Raw genomic sequence first — 23,542 nt, forward strand, 5'->3', positions numbered from 1 at the left:
TTTCTCCTGGTCTACCAGGCCTAGCACTTGCTGGCTGCACAAAATTTTGTTGAAGATCTGGATTGTTTGTAGAAACACAATGTCTCATCCACTGGAAGGAAGATAGTTTCATTTCTCCTGTAAAAACATCTAGCCTGTATATAGGGCCTGAATAACTTATATTTCTGTCTCAGGAAAAAAAGCCGAAAGGAAGGTAAGTTTTTACCATAAAAATATACACATTTCACGTTCTCTTACTGTTCTCCTAAATTCTTTATTTTCAGTAAACTTTTTTTGTACCTGAGAAAATAAATTACACCCTAGGTCCCATCCCCCTCTTTAGAGAGGAAAAGAATAATCCTTTCTATTTTTGGTCAAGGATAGTTTCTCTGATAATAATTTCTTTTTGGGAAACACTTCACATAAGAGCATTCATTGGGATATTGGTTTTACCATCTTTTTGTTTGATTTTTCTCCAAATATGGCAGAAATGTCTTCTTTTCATGTCTCTGATTTCCCCCTGGTCCTTCAGCAATTTTCGGGTTGTTTACAGTGAGATCATCCAGGTCAAAAAAAAAAATTAGGATAAGATAAGTGTGGGGAAACTGGGGGACAGTTCCACTGTCCCCTCGCTGCACGGTTGTCTTTCGTTGCGTCCTAGCAAAAACTATTAAATCTAGCATCTTCTGACTTCCATTAGGGTTACTCCAGCTAGAATCCAGTAGTACTAGCTTCCCTCCCTCCCCACCCCCCACTCCTCTTCCCCACGTGGAAGCAGAGAAGGAAACAGCCTTGGAAGTTCTCTTTGGGCAACTGTCAACCTTGCAGGGACGTTTGCTTTCTGCTCAAGGAGAAAGGCTCCCTCTGGAGGCTGGGGCCTCTGGTGGCCACCGGTTGGCGGTTGGCTGACGTCTGGGCCTGCTGGCTTTTCGGTGGAGCAGGGGTAGCGGGAGGCCCCTGGGAGCAGCAGGCCCCACCTCCCTCAGCTGCCGCCCCCGTGTGACCCCAGCCCCCCACCATGCAGGACGCCCTAGCAGAAGTGGAGCCCGAGGTGGCGCCGGCCCAGCTTGCTGAGAATGCTCAGGGCAAGGAGGACAGGAAGGACAAGAAGCGAGTCTGGCGTATAAGGACAGTTCCCACTAGCCTGCTCAAGTTCCGTGCTTTCCAAAAAGGGAGAGGTCAGCCTGAGGCCAATCTGAAGAAGACTCGAGAACGGAATGAAAGTTTGGAGGGACGCTGCGGCCTGGGTTGCATGGTTATTCCCTGCTGCCAGCGTTTAAACAACATCTATTGTTTCATGATTTTCTACTGCCTCCTGGTCACCTCTCAAGGTGAGCCTGAGTGGGAGTGGCTGTCATTCTGGTGAGGGCAGCCCCCAGGGACCCTTGGGGTTGCTACCTGGTGGACGAGGAGGCCAGGAGAGGGATGAGGCCTGAGTGGAGGACTCCTTGGGGTGCCCCAGCTTGAAGCAGCTGTACGTTCTCAAGGTTCTCAAGGTCTACCTGGAATCAAAACAGGTTAAAAATGGGCCATTACCTCCGGTTTGTGCACCTGTCATTGCTTCAATTCAGCAGGTGCCTGAGGGAGCCAGTCCACCCTAGGGAGTGTGAGGCCATATGATGGGCTTGGCCTCCAGAGAACAGCCGGAGGGAGGGTGGTGTTGAGTCATTTAACATTGTTTGGTCACCAACCCTGGGAAGTTCAAGGTTAAATTATTCAGGGGGATTAAAATAAAATTGAATATGGTGTCTGTGACCACCCATTTGTTTCTGCTTCTGCTCACAAATTGGAGACATGCTGGCCAAGCTGCTCCCCGCCTGGATTTGGTATCCTTGTGTATGAGTTGAGGAGGTGAAGTGGAACCTCAAACAACCCATGTTAGAGATGGCAAACTGGAAGGTGTTTATCCTTGTCCACACAGTTAAACAAAGGATGTGAATTTGAATGCCTTTAGAGAGGGTATTCATTCTTTACTTGGCCACAGCCCTTACCACTCCCATTACACGTAAGATCCTTTACTATCCTGTTTACACTGATGGTATTCAAGTTTGCCAGGCATGATCTGGTTTTGCTCTAAAATGTTATTTCTAAATAAGTACAAAAAAAAAAAGGCTGTATGTGATAAGAACCATATGAGAAGAATGCATAAATAATGATCAGTTTATCTTGATTTTATTGAGGAACTTTCTTGGGGAAGGGGCATCTTAATTATACCCTAATAAATAGGGTACAATTGTAATAGCTGGAATGTAGATAAGGAGTATTTACTGTAAAAGGAAATGAATGAATGAATGAATGAATGAATGTTTGGATAAAAAAACCACTCAGTTACAGGAAAGCCTTGTTTCAGAATGGTGAGTGATGACTTTGGCTTGGATGATGGTTTCATCTAAGCACCAAAAAGAGTAATTATATCTGTTTTGTTCATCATGTCTCTCCAGGACCTAATTACTGTGACTAAGACACTTAATTAAGTATGTATTGAATGCATAAGTGAATACAAAAGAAGGAAAAGACAAGTTTTCAGCACATTATGAAGGTCTATAAATAAATACCAGACTGAAAATTTTGAGAGGATACTAAAAGGTGTTCACCTCACTAATGTACGGGGTGATGAGTAAGGTGCTTTACAGGTATTATCTCACTAAATATAATCCCTTCACTAGGTTGGTAATGAGGAGCCATTGAAGGTTTTTGAAGAAGTGGTTTGCAGTGAATGTTTTTAGCTCCACTACTGACTTCATATAGATCATTAGCTCAGTTTGGGTATAACATTGAGCCTTCTATTCATAAAAACAATATATCTCTTCTTGTATACTTATCCGTTGATCTATTTATTATTTGTTGTTACTTTTTAAACAGTTTTGAAGTAATTTCGAACATACAGAAAGGGTGCAAAGGTGATACAAAGAAACAGGTGGCCCCTCACCCACATCCTCCAGTTGTTTGCATTTTACCACATTTGTTCCTTCACCATAATACGTACAGACTTTTTCAGACATGGTGCCCATTACTGCTAAAGATTCCAGGGTGAGTTCTCCCAAAGTGAGGACACTTTTCTCACCACTTTTCAGTCAGGAATATCAGTGCAGCACTACCATCAAATTAGGAATTGGTGGCCCCACTCAGATACTGCCAGCTGCCTCACTATTATCTCATTTTCCTTTCTGGTCCCAAGTTCTATCCAGGAACACACATTGGATATAGCTGTAATATTTTAGACTTTAATCTGTAGCAGTTCCTCGCTTTCCCCCCTGTTTCTTATGTCCATGCAAATCTTAAGGTATATGGGTCTTTCATTCTGTATGTTGAATTTCAACCTGGGTATAGTTTGATGTGTCCTTATGACCAGACTCAGGGCATGCCTGCCTGATTGCATCCAGACTATAATGAAATTGGTGTCAGGCATAATGCCAGAAGATATAGCCATAAAGGTGGGATTTTAGGATTGGTTTTATTATACCTTTAGTCTTGAGGTTCTGAGCCGTTTGGGCCGTGGGAGATGGGTAGTCATTTTTGGCATGTAGTAGCATTGTAATGAATCAAGCTACCACTTGTGTTTGATTGCGATGAGGTACAGCATGTATCTTAGAAGCCCAATTGGCTCTACCCTTTACCTTCTGGTAGTGGTAATGACTGTAAAGGTGCTGGTGATGGATGGAATCTTTTGAATGTTCTTATGAGGAGAAAATGACAAATTCAGTTCTGCTAACTCTCAGCTCAAGTCTGAGAATGCTGGAGCCCCCCTCACAGCCCTAAAAGAAGTTCTCATTTGTTTTAACCATAGAGCTTATATTTTTGGAAATCAAACACAAATTTAAGTGTATGGGTTGATGAGTTATAATGGCAGTTGAATGCACAATCTAGTCAAGTTTGTCCTGCATCTTGTCTTCTGTTATGTATCCAAAAAGAGTTATTAATTTTTTTAGTCCATTAAGTTCGTTACATATTAGGACAGGGTGGTGACTTCTGAGCTCTTACATGTAGAACTGGAACAGTATATAAGTGTTTGTGTGGACACATATTTTCATTTAGAGAAGTGATTTTTATACCCAGGAGTGGAATTGCTGGGTCCTATGGTGACTATGATTCACTTTTTAAGTGTGTAGATTTTTCATATATGTGTTTTATTAGTGTGAGGAAGTTGCCTTCCATTTCTACTGAGTATTCTTATTAAGAAAATGTGTTGGGTTTTGTTAATTGCTTTTTTTTTTGGCATTCATGTGGCTTTTGTCCTTTATTGTATTAATATAATGAATTACATTGATTTCTTTTCATATTGTGGTATGAAATTAAGAAGCCCCATGGCTTTTGCACTTTTAAATTTGGTGAAATATTCAAAATAATTGTAAACAGAGGCAACTTATTTGAAGAGTTTTGTCTTTCAACAAGGTACTTGTCAAAAATTCTCTGAGAGTATTTTGGCAGAACTATTTCAATACAAAAAAAAAAAAAAACGTATTTAGTAGTGTTTCCCTAAGCTTACTAGATATTTATAAACCCCTAGAGAGTGATTTCTCAATTAAAATGTGACCTACAGTGAAGAGTCATTTGGGGCTTCACATTTATTAACTATATAATTGGAGATCCGTACCACCTCCTCATTCAGGCTGAATGGTTAACTAGAAGGATGTGGGACTCAGAAAGATGTTATACTCATGGCTATGACTTATTACAACAAAAGGATACAGATTAAAATAAGTAAAGAGAAAAGGCCCATGGGACAAAATCCAGAAGAAATCAGGAACACACTTCCATGTATCCTTTCTCAGTGGAATTGCATGGACATGCTTAATTTTTCCAGCAGCAACGTGTGTTAACAAATGCAAACAGTTACCAAACAAGGAAGATTATGTCAGTCTTGGTGTCCAGGGTTTTTTTTTTTTTTTTTTTGGATCAGTCACGTAAGCATTTAGCATCTGTGTGATTGACCTTAGCTATTCAGACACCATTACCCCACTCTTGCACGCACAACAAAGAATACATTCACCAGAAATCATATTATTAGCATAAATTATGTGATCGCACTGATATGTGGCCCAAGGCCTCAGTCATACAACAACACATGTTCACCTTGAATCACTTGTTTAATATAAACGGTTAGATCAGAGGGTTCTGTGTGGTCCAAGGCCTCAAGCAGAATATTCCAAGGGCTCAGAGTTATCTTCCAGGAGCCAACCAAAGGCCAGTCTTGAAGATAGGGATTCTTTGAGCAACCAAGGCCTGCTGAAGTAATGCTTTGCTGCAAAACTACACAAAGCCACTTGGATGACTTGCAGCTAATTTGATGAGAACAATTAGAAAAAAGCTCATGTTAAAAGTATACTTTTAGGGATCCCTGGGTGGCGCAGCGGTTTAGTGCCTGCCTTTGGCCCAGGGCGCGATCCTGGAGACCCGGGATCGAATCCCACGTCGGGCTCCCGGTGCATGGAGCCTGCTTCTCCCTCTGCCTGTGTCTCTGCCTCTCTCTCTCTCTCTGTGACTATCATAAATAAATAAAAATTTAAAAAAAAAGTATACTTTTAGAATATATTTCAGAAAAAAGTATGAATAACATTTTATTAGCGATAAATATGGCTAAGAAATTAAGATATGTGAGTACATATCAAGAATCACATTTTTAAAAAGTTATATAATATAAAGGTGTTTGAAAAGTTTTTGAATAAACTTAGCTTCATTAATGTAATATAACTAATTTGCCTATAAATTACAAAAATTATATGATTTTTAAATATACTACTACATACCAGGCATTGAACCAGGAAAAAAAACAAACCATCAAACATAGAATCTAAAGTTGGTTATCTGGTGTGATTAGGCTTGAAAGCAATGCAAAAAAGCAGTATTTGTGCCCGTGAAAAATGGTATACTTGAGGTTTATGTCATGTAGTAATAAGAGTTATTTAAAATGTTGCCTAGAATGAAGTTCTTATTGAAGGCAATACTATGGGAGATGAATAGCTTCTTCAACTGACTTCTTTGGTAGGACTTTTGACTAGAAGGGTTCTGGGGTTGATTGACCGCTTCCAACTTCCCTGGGAAGTTTACAGAAAGATAATAAGAAGGTTAGGGCATGGTCAGGGAAATGTATGAGCTTCTCTGATGGTTCTATGAGATTCCCATCATTGTTAGCCACACACTGCATGTCTTGAACAGTTCCAACCCAGAATTACAACCTAAGCTCAATGCACAGATTCACCAGACCAGTTTTGTTAGAGTTGAGATATTGACTGGAGAAGAGTGGAACTGTAAGAATTGGGTAAGGGCATTTGGCTGGAATTCAATGACTCTGAGGACCATAAGTCCCCAAATCCCAAACCTCCTTTCCCAGTAGGAGCAACTATTTCTCCTATGTCTAAAAAGAGCAATTCCTTTCTTGAAGACACCAAACTGACCTCACCCAAGTTAAGGGAGTGCTGATTGCCCTTATGATGCACTCCACCAACCCTTATTGCTGCCAGACTTATAACTATAATTAGATCCCAGCCTTCCCAGAATGACTAACATAAAGTCTATCCTGGGAGATACTCTACACCACAAATTTGCCTGCCACTTCAGTGATATTTCTAGGAACAATTGGCTTGGAGTATGAGGGCTATCTCTTCTAAAATGAAAGAAAAGTTTCTTGTTTTACTCACTGTTAAGAAGCATAATCTTCAGTGAAGTTGTGGGTTTCTGAAGGTAGAAGTGTGTTATGGTAGCACTATAGCTTCACTGAGGAGCAGCTCTGAAAAAATAGAGGTAAAGGAAATCTTCCTAGTGGGCAGACCATTGAACAATACATCTGATGGTCCAGATTGCCTCAATACTGTGTTGCAACTGCCCAATGGTTTGACCATTTGATGACTAGGAGAACTGGGTGAGTGGCATGTTCCTTTCAATAGGCAGAGTTATCCTATGTGGATGTTCACTAAAAGAAAAACATCACAGTGGAAGATTTCGATGAGATAAGTAGTCATCCTGTGAAATTAGCATCTTCCCCTAGTCATTGTATGTCTTGTTCAGCGAGCTCATATTTACAGTGACAATCCCATCAGGAACGGAGGTTAGGCAAGAACTGAAGGCCTGGATTTATCTTTACCACTGCTGGTGTGGCTATTGTACTTATTAAATACCTTATACACACACCATCATGGTCGTCTTATTTGTTATCACATTGCTTTAAATGAAGGAGTTCATTTTATTAGAGAAAAAGTGTCATCTGGAAGTTCATATTCATCATGGTCTTACCACATATCTCAATAACCAGAAACTCTTGGCTTTATAGAAAATTATAATGTCCTGCTGAAGACTCAGGTAAGACCCAGTTAGGAGAGAACAATTAAAAAAAATTGTGAATGCTGTTCTGTAAGGTGAGGCATATGCTTTGAGATAGAAACCTGCATATGTCATGTGTGATCAAGAAGTAGAAGAGGGGTTGAACAGTGAAAGAAGGTTGTAAATAGCAATTGTGTTTCCATAACCATTTAGAGAAATAAAAACTGCAGCAACTATGAATTTTTCTAGCATTTGTTTCATGTGTAAACACACACACATATACACGTTTGTGTGTGTGTATTTAATTTTTTTCTTTTTCCCTTACTGTTTGATAAAAGAATATTGTGGGATATATTCTTACAAATCCACCTCTGGGTTACAAAATAACCCTGAGAAGAGGAATTTAATATCCCAACCCCAGAGATAGACATAGTTACTGACAGGACATTTATTATTTTTTTTGTTAAACATTTTTTAAAATTTAAATTCAATTTGCCAACATATAACATAACACCCTCAAGTGCCCTCCTCAGTGTGCATCACCCAGTTATCCCATCCTCCCATCCACCTTATTTTACTCAGCATAATACCCTCCAGTTCCATCCATGTCAAAGCAAATGGTGAGTATTCATCTCTTCTGATGGCTGAGGAATATTCCATTGTATACATAGACCACATCTTCTTTATCCATTCATCTGTCAATGGACACTGAGGCTCCTTCCACAGTTTGGCTATTGTGGACATTGCTGCTATAAACATTGGGGTGCAGGGGACCTGCCGTTTCACTGCATCTGTATCTTTGGGGTAAATCCCCAGCAGGGCAATTGCTGGGCCATAGAGCAGTTCTATTTTTAACTCTTTGAGGAACCTCCACACAGTTTTCCAGAGTGGCTGCACCAGTCCCCATTCGGACCAACAGTGCAGGAGGGCTCCCTTTCTCCATATCCTCTCCAACATTTGTTGTTTCCCATCTTGCTAATTTTTCCCATTCTCACTGGTGTGAGGTGGTATCTCATTGTGGTTTTGGTTTGTATTTCCTTGATGGCAAGTGATGCGGAGCATTTTCTCATGTGCTTGTTGGCCATGTGTAGGTCTTCTTTGGTGAAATGTCTGTTCATATCTTTTGCCCATTTCATGACTGGATTGTTTGTTTCTTGGGTGTTGAGTTTAATAAGTTCTTTATAGATCTTGGAGACTAGGCCTTTATCTGATATGTCGTTTGCAATTATCTTCTCCCATTCTGGAGGTTGTCTTGTAGTTTTGTTGACTGTTTCCCTTGCTGTGCAGAAGCTTTTTATCCTGATTAAGTCCCAATGGTTCATTTTTGCTTTTGTTTCCCTTGCCTTCATAGATGTGTCTTGCTAGAAGTTGCAGTGCCCAAGTTCAAAAAGGGTGTTGCCTGTGTTCTCCTCTAGGATTTTTGATGGATTCTTGTCTCACATTTAGATCTTTCATCCATTTTGAGTTTATCTTTGTGTCTGGTGTAAGAGAATGGTCTCGTTTCATTCTTCTGCATGTGGCTGTCCAATTTTCCCAGCACCATTTATTGAAGAGACTGTCCTTTTTCCAGTGGATAGTCTTTCGTACTTTGTCTAATATTAGTTGATCATAGAGTTGAGGGCCCATTTCTGGGTTCTTTATTCTGTTCCATGGATCTATGTGTCTGTTTTTGTGCCAGTACCACACTGTCTTGATGATCACAGCTTTGTAGTACAACCTGAAATCCAGCATTGTGATGCCCCCAGTTCTGGTTATCTTTTTCAATATTCCCCTGACTATTCAGGATCTTTTCTGATTTCATGCAAATCTTAAGATGATTTGTTCCAACTCTGTGAAGAAAGTCCATGGTATTTTGATAGGGATTGCATTGAGTGTGTAAATTGCCCTGGGTAGCATAGACATTTTCACAATATTTATTCTTCCAATGTTTTTCCATCTCTTTATGTTTTCCTCAATTTCTTTCAGAAGTGTTCTGTAGTTTCTAGGGTATAGATCCTTTACCTCTTTGATTAGGTTTATTCCTAGGTATCTTATGTTTTTGGTGCAATTGTAAATGGGATTGACACATTAATTTCTCTTTCTTCAGTCTCATTGTTAGTGTATAGAAATGCCACTGATTTCTGGACATTGATTATCCTGCCACACTGCTGCATTGCTGTATGAGTTCTAGCAATCTTGGGGTGGAGTCTTTTGGGTTTTCTATGTACAGTATCATGTCATGTGTGAAGAGGGAGAGTTTGACTTCTTCTTTGCCAATGTGAATGTCTTTTATTTCTTTTTGTTTCCTGATTGCTGAGGCTAAGACTTCTAGTACTATGTTGAATAGCAGTGGTGAGAGTGGACATCCCTGTCCTGTTCCTGATCTTAGGGGAAAGGCTCACAGTGTTTCCACACTGAGAATGATATTTGCTGTGGGGTTTTTGTAGATGGCTTTTAAGATGCTGAGGAATGTTCCCTCTATCCCTACACTCTGAAGAGTTTTGATCAGTAATGGATGCTGTATTTTGTCAAATGCTTTTTCTGCATCTGTTGAGAGGATCACATGGTTCTTGTTTTTTCTCTTGTTGATGTGGTCTATCACATTGATTGTTTTATGACTGTTGAACCAACCTTGCATCCCGGGGATCAATCCCACTTGTCATGGTGAATAATTTTCTTAATGTACTGTTGGATCCTATTGGCTAGTATCTTGGTGAGAATTTTTGCACCCATATTCACCAGGGATATTGGTCTGTAATTTTCCTTTTTGGTGGAGTCTTTGGTTTTGGGATCAAGGTAATGCTGGCCTCATAAAAGGAGTTTGGAAGTGTTCCCTCCCTTTGTATCCTTCGAAACAGGTTTAGTAGAATATGTATTATTCTTTCATTAAACATTTGGTAGAATTCTCCTGGGAAGCCATCTGGCCATCGACTTTTGTGTCTTGGGAGTTTTTTGATGACTGCTTCAATTTTCTCACTGGTTATTGGCCTGTTCAGGTTTTCTATTTCTTCCTGTTCCATTGTGGTAATTTGTGGTTTTCCAGAAATGCGTCCATTTCTTCTAGATTGCCTAATTTGTTGGCATATGGTTGCTCATAATATGTTTTTAAAATCGTTTGAATTTCCTTGGTATTTCTTGTGATCTCTCCTCTTCCATTCATGATTTTATTAATTTGAGTCTTTTTTTTTTTTAATAAGACTGGCTAATGGCTTATCTATCTTATTAATTCTTTCACAGAACCAGCTCCTGGTTTTGTTGATCTGTTCTACAGTTCTTCTGGTCTCTATTTCATTGAGTTCTGCTCTAATCTTTATTATCTCTCTTCTTTTTTTTTAGAATAACAAAAAATATTTTACTAAAACATAAGATTTACAGAAGTTTCCAGACAAGCCATACAAAACGGTCACAAGCTTTTTCTTGAAGGAAGGATTCTACACTTGACAGCAAAGTCACAATGTTATTAGTGAAGGCTGTGATGTTTGTTTAATGTTCCCATTTTGGTTCAAACAATCAAGCTTGTTCATCTACAGCGTCTAAATAAAGTTAGACTTGGCTAGAGAGCATATTCTAAAGAACTGGTTAGCTGCTTTTAATCGATGCAATTAGATCACCATAAAAAGGGGGAAAGGAGCCCACAGAATTAAAATAAAACTACCTCTCCCCCTCAAAAATAATAATAAAGCAAAACACCCACACCCCTGCAGCTAACCCTGACAACTACCTTCATTCACAGTGCTTTATACTTAAACCATGATGGGGGAAATGAATAAAAGCAGAGAGGGGCCACTGCTTTTAAACGTTTCACAACAATCCAGATGGTACTTCTAGCCTCTGCTCATGCTTTACAACAGTGAATCAGGACAAGACATAGATTTGCTAATGTGCATTTAATCACCAAAGGACTGAAGATGTCTGGGCTTTTATTCTGTAATGTTTCTATGATTGTGTCCATTAAATGCAAACAAAAAAGGAAGAAGTCTTGGCAGAACAGGAGAAGTGATGCACACTTGATGATCAGATCGGTTTTAAATATTATTCATGGCATATAGCCTAGTCCATGCTCTAGCTGTTTCTATGGCTTGGGCTTCGTTGGTCTTCCACTGCTCCGCTACATCATTTGCTAACAGATCATCTGGATTGGGAGCACTTAACAAAGCCTGGATCGATAGCAGAACTGTGCGGATCTGCAGTGCTGGGGACCACTTATCTTTCAAAATATCTAAACATATTCTTCCCAACTTGTCTACATTAGGATGATAAATTTTGGTCATGAAACGTACTTTAGGGGCTGCCATCAGGTATTCTTCTGGAAGGAATAGTTCAAGTTTAAAAGTCCCTCCCTCAAAGGGGGAATCCTGGGGCCAGCAATGACCACATGAAAATAACGGGCGTTGCTCTCATCAGGTTCTGCTTTAATGCCAGGAACCGGTTCTGCCAGCAAATGCTGGGTTTCCTTGATAATCCTGCGGGGCAGCCCGGCCGTCTTGTCAGATCCCGAGTTCGGCCTCTGCTCTCGACTCCCGCTCTGCTCTCCTCACGCATGAGTGGAAGTCCCTATTATCTCTCTTCTTCTGCTTGGTTTAGGTTTTATTTTCTGTTCTTTCTCCAGTTCCTTTAGATGCAAAGTTAGCTTGTGTTGAATTTTTTCCAATTTTTTGAGGGAGTCTTGTATTGTGATGTATTTCCCTCTTAGGACTGCTTTAGCTGTATCCCAAAGATTCTGAATGGTTGTATTTTCATTTTCATTAGTTTCCATAAGTCTTTTAAATTCTTTTCTAATTTCCTGGTTGACTCATTCATCTTTTAGTAGGATGCTCTTTAAGCTCCATGTGCTTGAGTTTCTTCCAGATTTCATCTTGTGATTGATTTCTAGTTTCAAAGAATTGTAGTCTGAAAATAGGCAGAGGACAATCCCAATCTTTTGGTCTCAGTTGAGACCTGATTTGTGACCCAGTATGTGGTCTCTTCTGGAGACCATGTGCACTTGAGAAGAATGTGTATTCAGTTGCATTAGGATGGAATATTCTGTTTATGTCTGTGAAATAGTTTTGGTCGTATATCATTCAAGGGCCTTCTTTGTTGATGTTCTGTTTAGAAGATATTCTTTTGCTGAGAGTGCCGTGTTGAAGTCTTATACTATTAGTGTATTATTACCTATCTATGTCTTTACTTTGGCTATTATTAATTGATTGATACACTTGACAGCTCTCATGTCAGAGGCATAAATATTCATAATTGTTAGATAGACCCTTTAAGTATTATATAGAGTCCCTCTTCATCTCTTATTACAGTCTTTGGTAGACTCTAATTTATCTGATCTGAGGATTGCTACCCCAGCTTTCTTTTGAGGACCATTTGAATGGTAAATAGTTCTCCACCCTTTCATTTTCAGGCTGGAGGTGTTCTTAGGTATAAAATGAGTCTCTTGTAGACACCATATAGATGGCTTTTGCTTTTTTTATCCAGTCCGATATCCTGCGTCTTTTGATGGGATCACTTAGCCCATTCACATTCAGAGTAACTATTGAAAGATATTAATTTAGCTGACAGGATGTTTCTTGCTTTGGCCATTGTTCTTCTTGGCCACATCTAAAATGAGAGTTGAAGAAAATTCTTCTTTTTGATGCAGCAAAGATTTTATATCTTGTTTCCTGCTCGTCTTGATCTGTCAGACTGTTGTTGCTCCAAGTCTGACTTACAGTTTCTTTTTCAGTACAATTCCCTTACCAATTTAGTTAGGTCTATGATATGTTTGAGAAGTTATTTGTTTTTACCTTTTATATTTTTTATACAATTTATACCTGTGCAATTTACTTTTTATATTAAGAAAATCCATTCAGATTTATGATTAACCTAGAAGATGGGTTAACATTACCTTGAGATGGTTATGATGACTGGACTCTGTGTCCTTGTTTTTTTTTTTTTTTTTTTTGAAAGAGTAAGAATATTTTTACAAAAATGAGAATCATGCAATGTTAGAAGCATGACAATGTTGCTGTTAGTTTGGTATGCTAGTTGAAATAGAGGAAGAAGGGTGAAAATGAGTCCTGAGTAGTCTAAAGGCTGAACTCTGTAATTTACTTGTTTTTTGGCCATAAACTTCATTATTCATGATCTGGACTTATTCCTCTTTACAAGGGGCCAAGGGGCCTATGAACTACATTTTCCAGTCTTTCTCACTGGCTTCCACTTAGGCATTGCCATTGAGAGGCTATGGCAGTAGATTTGAAAAAAGGGCAAAGGAAAGCCTCTTTTTTGTTTTTCTCCAGTCTCTGGTGATGTTTTTGGCAATAGCCCAATGCAGGTGAATAAGATCTCCTGGATTTATGCTCAGGCATCACTGTAACAGCTCCGTCAGCAGCAGCAGTGGGTGCTTCAGCAGCCAAGGCTTATGGCTCTGGCTCTGCAAATGCATAAGTTTTGATGAGTAACTCTTTTCCCTTTTCACTCCAACAAACGTACTACTTTTGTAACCAATCTCTATATTAAATTCTTTGTTTCAAATATTTACTGTGATTATTTTTTTCCTAGTTGGTTAGAGAGGGATAGAAATACAGGTATTTGATATCATTTACTTAATGTTTAGAGCATGAAAATTCTTGGGATCCCTGGGTGGCGCAGCGGTTTGGCGCCTGCCTTTGGCCCAGGGCGCGATCCTGGAGACCCGGGATCGAATCCCACGTCGGGCTCCCGGTGCATGGAGCCTGCTTCTCCCTCTGCCTGTGTCTCTGCCTCTCTCTCTCTCTCTCTCTCTCTCTGTGACTATCATAAATAAATAAAAATTAAAAAAAAAATACTATTCTTTAAAAAAAAATAGAGCATGAAAATTCTCTATATTGTTCAAGGATATACACATCGTCCAAAAAAAAAAAAAAAAAGAAAGCATTTAAAAGGGTCAGAAATGATAAACTTTAAATACAGGATATGGGTTACAGAGAGAGAGGGGAATGTGTTTAGGGAACACATGATAGGCTTCAAATATTTTGATGTTTTATTTCCTGTTCTGGTTTGTAGATAAATATTCATTAGATTGCTATTTATTCATTTTTTATAATTGAAATACAATATATTAAAATAAAGATGAGTCCTAAGTAAGATGACTAAAAAAGATCAGCATTTTTCAATAAATAAATACAAAACTGGTACAAAAATTCAATTAGCAAATATTATTATTGATTAAGGCCTATTAGTATTTTAGAAGTCAAATTATGTGCTTATAGATCTTAAACAGTCAGAATATTGTAAAATAAACTTAAATCAATGCAAATTGTTTTGGTTTGTAATGAGTATCATGGTGTTCTGTTTTGTCTCTTAAAATGCATATTATTGCTTTCTTTTTATTTTCTTTTTATATTTTAGGTATTGTGTTTGGTCTCATAGATCTAAGCATTGATACTTTTCAGAAGGCCTATCATCTGAGCAACGTTGAGAATTTATTGTTATCTTTGACTTATGATATTTCATCTTGCCTGATAGTAGTGTTTATATCATACTATGGAGGAAAAGGAAACATACCAAGATGGATTACGCTTTCCTCCTTTTTGGTAGGATTTGGATCACTTTTATTTGCTTTTCCATACTTTAGTGATGGAAATTATCAATCAAGTATAAACATTGAAGGTAAGATTATAGAAGGTACATCTTATTATTCACTTAAACCATTGGCTTAGGAACTTAAAATAGTTATTTATAATATTGGTCTGTACATCTATCCATCTGTACCTATGTATATTACCAAGTTTATTAAGATAATTAATTGTAGCTCCCTACTAACATATGTATGCCATTCTCTCATCTTCTCATGATCATATATACTTTCAAGTAAGAGATAGGCATAGGAAGAAGAAAGAATATTTTGGGATAATTGTTTTATAAAATTGTTTTTCTTTTGTCAGTTTTCATATGTATTATAAACCTCTTGAGAACTTTGGTAATTCCTTATATCTCCCACAGTATATTTTCCCTAATCCTTTATTTTGACCTCAACACACATACATAAAAGCACAAATAAATACGTAAACAAACACACAGAAAAAGAAAGATCAGACTCCTACCATTTCAAAATGGGAGCTGCACTTTGGCATAGGGCTTGGAATTTAAAAATATTAGTGGCTTCTTCACTTTGTTCATTAAAAAAAAATATTCCACAATCTTTTTGCTATTGCTTGTAGATAAAGGCTCTTTTGAAGTTTCACAGAACTATTTCTGGCTCTGTTGTGTTGGCTTCTTTCTTAGTATGTATAGGTCATAACAATGTTAAAATGTTTTTAACCATTTTGGCAACTTTAAACTGGACTTTAGCAAGACATGGTGGAAAAAGTCAATGTGTGTATGTATGTATACATACATGCTTATGATATTTAAAAGTATGCTTATGATGTGTGCTCACAATATAAGTAAACAGTTCACATTAAATGCAATTTATATATTTATGTGCTATATAATTCATATATTAAACAGTATGTTGATATATCATCAAAATATGAACTATATTATATTCACATACATTTATAATATTTTGTTCCCTTGGTGGAAAACATTTGTTTTCAGATGTTGGACAGCAGGGGATTTCAGGACTTTGATCGCTAGGAGAAGGGAAACACACAAATTGAATTTTATAGAAGTCAAGAGTAGCACACTAGCGACATATTTGATTATCAGGAGGCTGAATGATACCCTTGAGTTTCATAATTATGAATTCAAAGTGAGATTTTTGTGGTTGTTTATTTTCCTCCAGCCATATTCAGCTTTACAAGTGTAATAGCAAAGCTGGGAGAATTTAATTTGATGAAGGTTGCAATTTTACCAAGGGATTGCATGATAAGAGGGCAAAGGATTAAAAGTGCTAAGATGTCAATGGGAGAAATTAAGGACATGAGAGGACATTGGGATGGTGAAAAGGAGCAGGATCAAAACCCTAGTGGATTTTAAGGATTGTTGGAATTGGTTACTAGAAGTGAGCTAGAAAGATAGGGGTGTTTTGAGTGTGGAATGCTTGAAATTGCAACTAAGAAGGGTTTGTAGTTGTTGGTTTTGAAAAGTTTAGAATTAAGTGGAACACATATATTTGGGAGGAGAAGAATTGAAGGGACTAAGAGATCAGGAAATTTAAAATATCACATTGATACTGATGTCACCACAAGTTTAATCTATCTATATAAAATTGAATCCTCAGTATTTTGAATCACAATTCTAAAACCTCCTCCCACTTGACATAGCGTCAACTAGCATTCAATATGGATACTGAACCAGACAAAAATTTCCATTAGCGTACTATTTTGCTGTGTGCATTCTAGCCAGTTTTCCATGAAAATATTTTAAGAGCATTTGTTAAATTCCAATCAAAATGAATACATTCAGAGTGATCTAAAAGCATTGCCTGGATCTACCAATCTAATAACAAATGCAATTCTAAGAAACACCCATTTACTACTGTTTTACAAGCATGTGAATAGAAAAAGCATAAGAAATAGACTGCCACCTAAACGAATTTAAAATCTCATGAATTACTATGTAATGACTAACAGAAATAAATTTTTGTTGTATAATGCCTTCTCCTTATGAACCCATGTTCAAGAAGTTAGTGGGTCTGAAAAGGTAAATTATTTAAACAGAGTGACACAAAGTTAATGTGAAGATGGCTGAAAAAATAGATATAGAACTAAACTGATAATGCAGAATTTGATAATCTGATAATACATATAATATATAACATTAGAAATACTTTTTTCCTGGGTGTCAAAACTCAGGGGTGTCAGACGCCAAATTTAAGAGAAATGTGTATATATGTATATATATATATATGTATATATATATGTATGCATAGGTATGCACACATCATTGTGTATATGTTATTGTGCATACACTTATATTTGGTTTATAATATGTTCATATTTTCCAGTATTCCCACAAATTTCCTTTTATAACTTTTTTTTTCTGAGAATGTGATGGTTGATTTTAGAACTGCTACATTGAGTATAAATGAAATGTTAACTTAAAAAAAAATAAGGTGGAAATAGCTTTGTAAAAGGTAAAATATTTCATGAGAGATATTGCATATTTCTTGTATGTCTGACTTTTGACTCATTTAACAAAAAAAAAAATATCTTTTCAAAAGATATTTGCCAAGAAATGAAGACTTCCAAGATTTGCAAGAAATCCTCATCATTCTCAACAAAATATATAGCTTCCTTCATCCTGGGGCAGACTGTGCAGGGAATAGCAGGAATGCCTCTTTATATCCTTGGAGTAGTCTTTATTGGCAATAGTGTTGCCACACACTCAGCTGGTATTTATATAGGTAAGTTTATTTTCCTCTCTAATATGATTGGCCTATTTTGATTTTTAATTGAGCTTTTATACCTTGGTGCACCTATCTAAACTGATACGCAAATGCTAATTGCTGGCCCTATAAGGGCCCTATAATCATTATAATAAGTGATAACTGGTATGTTTGACTTCAGAATCACATTGGACTACCTAATTCTGAGGAACTTCTTGAAGTTTTGGAATTGTAGACAAGTCATCTGAAAGTCATTAAAGAGATAAAGGGAAATAGGAAAAATAAATATTTTTTTATTAAAGATTTTTCATTTATTCATGAGAGACACACACAGAGAAGCAGAGACATAGGCAGAGAGAGAAGCAGGGTCCAGGCAGGGAGACCAATGCAGGACTTGATCCCGGGACTCCAGGATCATGCCCTGGGCAGAAAGCAGGCGCTCAACCACTGAGCCACCTAGGCGTCCCAAATACATACTTTCTTAAGTAATAAAAACTATAGTCTTTCTCTCTCTAAATATGTGTCTAGTATACATATGTTTTCATATCAAACTGTACACGCCACATTTCATTTCTCTAGGAAAAAGTCTCAAATTGTTTGAATTGCTTGAATAGTCATATGTTTAAAGTGGGAACATAGTTGGGAAGTTGCTGCCATCATGTTCATAAGGGGATAGAAGTATTGTTTCATGCCTCCTCAGTACTTGACTCAGTGTGGTATTGAAATCATCATCATCCTTGTACTAAGCCCTTTATGTACATTAACTCGCTTCATCTTTTTGAGGAGCTCAGATATTTTGAAGTTAATGAAAGTATAATCTTGTTCACCCTATCAAGTAGAGAACTGATAGGCTGTTTAATTAACTGCAGTGTAGTACCCTCTGTTTCCAGTGTTTTATGCCATGATATCCTACAGTAAGTTAGCCAGGGGCGTATCTCACAATGATCTGTATTTCTTTATGTTACAATAGCCCTGGTCTTGGTAGATCATTTATCTGTACAGAGTTATCTATCATGTTTTTATAATTAAAATTTTTTAAAGTATTGTGAAGATGACAAGAGTAAATAGCATGTGGCCCCAAAATAATATTTTTTCCACCAGAAATAAGGAAAGTTATGTCAATAAATTAAAATAGATGATATTCATATTTATGTCTGCTTTTAGAAAAAAATTGTAGTGATTTATTAGTGTTAGCTGAGGGTGGCAACAAATCTGCTTTACTTTTGGTTCTACTGCATGGTAATTAAAATGCACATCTACACACTGCAAAAAGAAATCTACTTTATTGCCTCCCCCTGCCACTATGGTAGCTAAGGTGAAGTAAACAAAGCTTCCACGAATTAAAGTGAAATTGGCTATATTGAATTTATATTTATATTAAATGAAAATATATTTATATTACATTAAATATACAGATTAAATGAGATACAGTGATTTGTATAGTTGCCCTATCTAAGTTTCTTTAATATGTGCATTGGATGATACATATGATGGTTGATTTTATGTGTTAACTTCTTTAGATTTGTTTGGTCAAAGATCAGTTTAGATGTTTCTGCTATACTTTTTTTTAGATCTGAGTAACACAATTAGTAGATTTTGTTTAAAGCAGATTACTTATGTGAGTGAGCCTTATCTAATCAGCTGAAGGCTTTCAGAGCAAAAATTGAGGTTTCCCAAAAGAGAAGCAATTCTTTCTCCAGACAGCTACATAGAAACTCTGCCTCAGTTTTCCCATCCTTCTGGGTGACCTCGTGGATTTTAAGCTTCATTATGGACTCAATATTGTAACTTTAACTCTTACCTGGATTTCAAGCCTGCCAGCCTGCCCTACAAATTTGGACTTGCCAATAAATTGCATGAGACAATTCCTTAACAATCTCTCTCAATATCCTATTGGTTCTGTTTCTCAGGAGGACCCTGACTCATATGATAAAGTATGCTATGAGTCTTTCAGAAGTAATCTATTTCAGTGATATAATTTTTATCGTGACAAAACTAGCTTATGTAGTTGTTTTATAATCAGTATTCATTTTACAGGCTTAATTGAATCTTCAGTAGTGCTTGGATATTCTTTGAGTTATGTGATAGTAGCACTCCTTATTAAGGGCACTGAGAACAGTACTTTTGCATTTAGGTAAGCCATTTTATTTCCTTATCTGTTGTTGTTCACATTGTATAAAATATTTATTGGATAGATACTGTACCTATAAACATATATATTTAATTTTTAATAACCATATTTATAGGGAAAATATGTAATGTGACTGATATGCACATGGGTGTACATGTAAATCTAGAATGTACACTTTAATCTTTACTGTTTGAAATATAATTTTAAAAACACTATAATGACAACCTTATTAGTAATTCTGCATATATGCTTTTGAAAAATTGTGGAGAAAACACATGACTTAAAATTTACATCTTAGTCACTTTTAAGTGTACAGCACAGGAGTGTTAACCATGTGTACATTGTTGTGCAACAGATCGCTAGAAATTTTTCATCTTGCAAAACTAAGCTCTATATTCATCACACAGTAAATTCCATTTATCTGCTTCTCCTCAACCTCTGAAAGCCACCATTCTGCTTTCTATGACTCTATTTTATATACCTCATATAAGCAGAATCATGCAGTTTGTCTTTTTATAACTGTCTTATTTCATTTAGCATAATGTCCTTAAGGTTAATCCATGTTGTAGCATATGCTAGTATTTTCTTCCTTTTTAAGGCTAAATAATATTCCATTGCATGTATATACTTCTTTATTCATTTATCTGTCTATGTGGATTTAACTTATTTTGTCCACCCCTTGGACATAACATGTCCACCCCTTGTCTAGTGTGAATAATAACACAATTAACATGGGTGAGCAAATATTTTTTTGAAATTCTATTTTCAGGGGTGCCAGGGTGGCTCAGTTGGTTAAGCGTCTGCCTTTGACTCAGGTCATAATCCCTGTGTCCTGGGATCTAGTCGCACATCGGGCTCCCTGCTTGGTGTGGAGCCTGCTTCTCCCTCTCCCTCTTTCTTGTGCTCTCTCTTTTCAAATAAATAACAAATATCTATCTATCTATCTATCTATCTATCTATCTATCTATCTATCTATCATCTATCTATTGAAATAAACAAATATTGAAATAATATATTTTTAAATATGTAAATAAATAAATAAATAAATATTTCCAATAAATAAATAATCTAAAAAAATTCTATTTTCACTTCTTTTGGATATATTTACCCAGAAGTGGGATCGTTAAATCATCTATTTTTGATACTTTTGAGGAAGTTCCATGCTACTTTCCGTATATGGTTGCACCGTTTACATTCCTACTAGTAGTACACAAGGGTTCTAATTTCTCAACATCTTTGCCAACACTTGTTATTTTCTTTCTTCTTCTTCCTCTTCCCCACCTCTTCTATCTTCTTTCTTCTTCTCTTTCTCTTTCTTTCTTTTTTTTTTTTAATAAGCATCCTGACAGTTATAAAGTGAAAGCTTCATTGCGGTTTTGATTTTCATTTCACTGATGATCAGTGATGTTGAGCACCTTTTCATTTACTTTTGCCTATTTGTATGTCTTCTTTGGGGAAATGTCTAAACATTTAGTTTATAACATCTACATATAGTGCTTCTTCTATCAATACCATTCAAAGACACAGATGCCATATTCATCCCTGTGGTTTCTCATACAGTATTGCCTCTGACTAGGGAGCATCTGATAAGACAATAAAGAGTGACAGTATGACAACTATAGATTTCTCTGTCCCCTATTATTCAGAAATATCTGACTTGATAGAATGATGTCATGACTTGGTACCCTCAACAGTTCTTTATTTAGGGTCATATTGTCTTCAGAGATAATTTTACTCATTCCTTTCTGATTTGAATGCCTTTATTCTTTTTCTTGCCTAATTGATCAGGCTAGTATATCTAGTGCTGTGTCGACTAAAAGTAGGTATCTTTGCCTTGCTCCTGATCTTACTTTGTCATGTATGGTCTTTATTATGTTGATGTATATTCCCTATAAACTTAATTTGTTGTGAGTTTTTATTCTTTTGGCAAATGATATTTCTACATAATCAAAGGATTTTTATCTTTTGTGCTTATGTGGTGTATCACATTGATTGATATGCAGATATTGAACCATCCTTGTGTGCTTGGAATAAACCCCTCTTGATTGTGGTTTATGATCCTTTTAATGTATTGTTAAAATTGGTTTCCTAGTGTTTTGTTGAGGATTTTTGCTCATCAGGGATATTGGCTTATACTTTTCTTATAATATCCTTGTCTGGTTTTAGTTGTGCACTTAAATGCAATGTCCAGTTTCCATTTATTTTTTTATATGACAAATGAATCAAGCTTATGTTTTTCCCCTCAAAGGGATATCTCATTGTACTGATGACACTTATGGAACATTCCATTTTTTAAAATTAATTTATGTTTTACTGATATTATACATTATCTATATCATAAATTTCTTATATACATGGATTTCCTTCTTATCTCTTGTCTCTCTAATCTATTGTCTGATCTATCTCTCTATTCTCATTCCAATACTACAATTTTTTAATAAGTACACCTTTCCATATGATTGTAGCATTTATTGGATAAATCCTTCCTCAAAATGATTTACCAAAGAGCAGAGGTTATTTGTGCAACATTACTCTTTCAGATAAATATAATAATCTCAGGTTATAATTAAAACATTCTGATTTGAAATACTTGAATTTAATGTATCAAGTTGGGAATAATTGTCATCTTTCTATGCAAGAATATGGTATATGTTGTTCTGTGTTCTCTCTTCTTCTTTTATGCCTTCAAAAAAAGTTTTATAATTTTCTTTATTGGAACTATTCCATTAAGCTTATTCCTAGTAATTTAAAGTTCTTTGTTACTATTGTGCATGGAGTCTTTATATTATTAAACTTCCTAATTATTTCTAGTAGGAGGAGAATCTATTGGTAATAGGGCACCCTATTAAATTCTTTGCTTGCTCTTTGTTTTTTCTTTGTTCTTTGCTTACACTTTTAGTTTATTTTCCTCATTCTTCTTGGTTATCAATTATTTACACCTATGTAACAATCATATGTAGCATAATGCATATGGTTATAGTACTTAGCTGGATTCAGAAACAAAAAGAGAAAAGAAAATTTCTAAATATTATAATCAGTGAGGAAACACATAACCCTAATGACAATCTAGAGTTGAAACTCCTTGTGCATAGCCTGTCCAGATATATATACCCATTGGATAATGGAACTCAAGATTGCAACCTTGTAGCATTGCAAGTTGGAACTAGTATCCCTGAATAATGTAGCAATGGCTGAGGAGTTGTCTCATAAATGAATAAAACTGGGAATATTCTCCACCTTCTATGAAAGGCAAGGTCTATATGCAAGCCCCTCATCAGGTCTCTGTTGACAACAGAATTGCCTGTGAGAAACCAGTACCTTCAAAACTGTGGTTCTTGAGTATGTGGATATTTTCCCACAACAGGTGGTTGGACAAGGTCTTACATGCCTGTGGAACTAAAGACAGTGGTAACTATATGGTAATGAACTTTCTCAAATCTTCTCCCTAAATGATACAAAGTAACTTCACAACTATGGAAACTTTTCCAAGATAATGGCCTTAACATGACTAAAGACAAAGAATGTTGAAACTGCAAAATGAACAGTGAGTAAAAAGAGAAAATCAACAAATCCAGCACAGGATCCTTCACATTCCTATCCCACCCCATTCACTGCAAAGTCTGCAAAGGCAGACCAAGGAAAACTACAGCGAAGATGGAAGACAAAGCCTAACAAAGGGTCCTATGGGTCATTAGGTGGTCACTAGAAGGGTAATTAATTAACACTCCATCTGAGTTGAGCCAGAGAAGGAACTATAAGAAAGAGATATCCAAACATAGGTGATTTAAAGAGTCAGATGCCAGATAAAGTGTTGGTTGTGCATCTTAAAGGACCAGAGTCACCCTAAAAGGTGTGCATGATTTAAAGGAGCAAAAATGATTTTAAAGAATAGGTGAGGTTTAAACAGGTAGTCT

At 36.6% G+C, this 23,542-nt stretch overlaps 2 protein-coding genes across 2 annotated transcripts in view; one reads left to right on the forward strand and one right to left on the reverse strand.

Moving 5' to 3' along the window:
* The first annotated feature begins 937 nt into the window (after window positions 1–937).
* SLCO6A1 (solute carrier organic anion transporter family member 6A1) overlaps window positions 938–23,542 on the forward strand; it is a 95,763-nt gene continuing 73,158 nt past the window's right edge. Inside the window, exons 1-4 of the mRNA XM_025993006.2 lie at window positions 938–1,310; window positions 14,575–14,835; window positions 17,333–17,515; window positions 19,535–19,631. Coding sequence (XP_025848791.1) covers window positions 998–1,310; window positions 14,575–14,835; window positions 17,333–17,515; window positions 19,535–19,631 — 854 coding nt within the window. The 5' untranslated portion in view covers window positions 938–997. The remainder of the gene's footprint in view (window positions 1,311–14,574; window positions 14,836–17,332; window positions 17,516–19,534; window positions 19,632–23,542) is intronic.
* LOC112915544 (ubiquitin-conjugating enzyme E2 N) lies at window positions 11,086–13,327 on the reverse strand. The gene is given in 3 exon segments (XM_025992991.2): window positions 11,086–11,572; window positions 11,575–11,745; window positions 13,297–13,327. Coding segments are annotated over 3 exon segments (534 nt in total). The 3' UTR covers window positions 11,086–11,240.

This window comes from Vulpes vulpes, chromosome 14, assembly GCF_048418805.1.
Source record: "Vulpes vulpes isolate BD-2025 chromosome 14, VulVul3, whole genome shotgun sequence".
Classification (NCBI taxonomy): Eukaryota; Metazoa; Chordata; class Mammalia; order Carnivora; family Canidae; genus Vulpes; species Vulpes vulpes.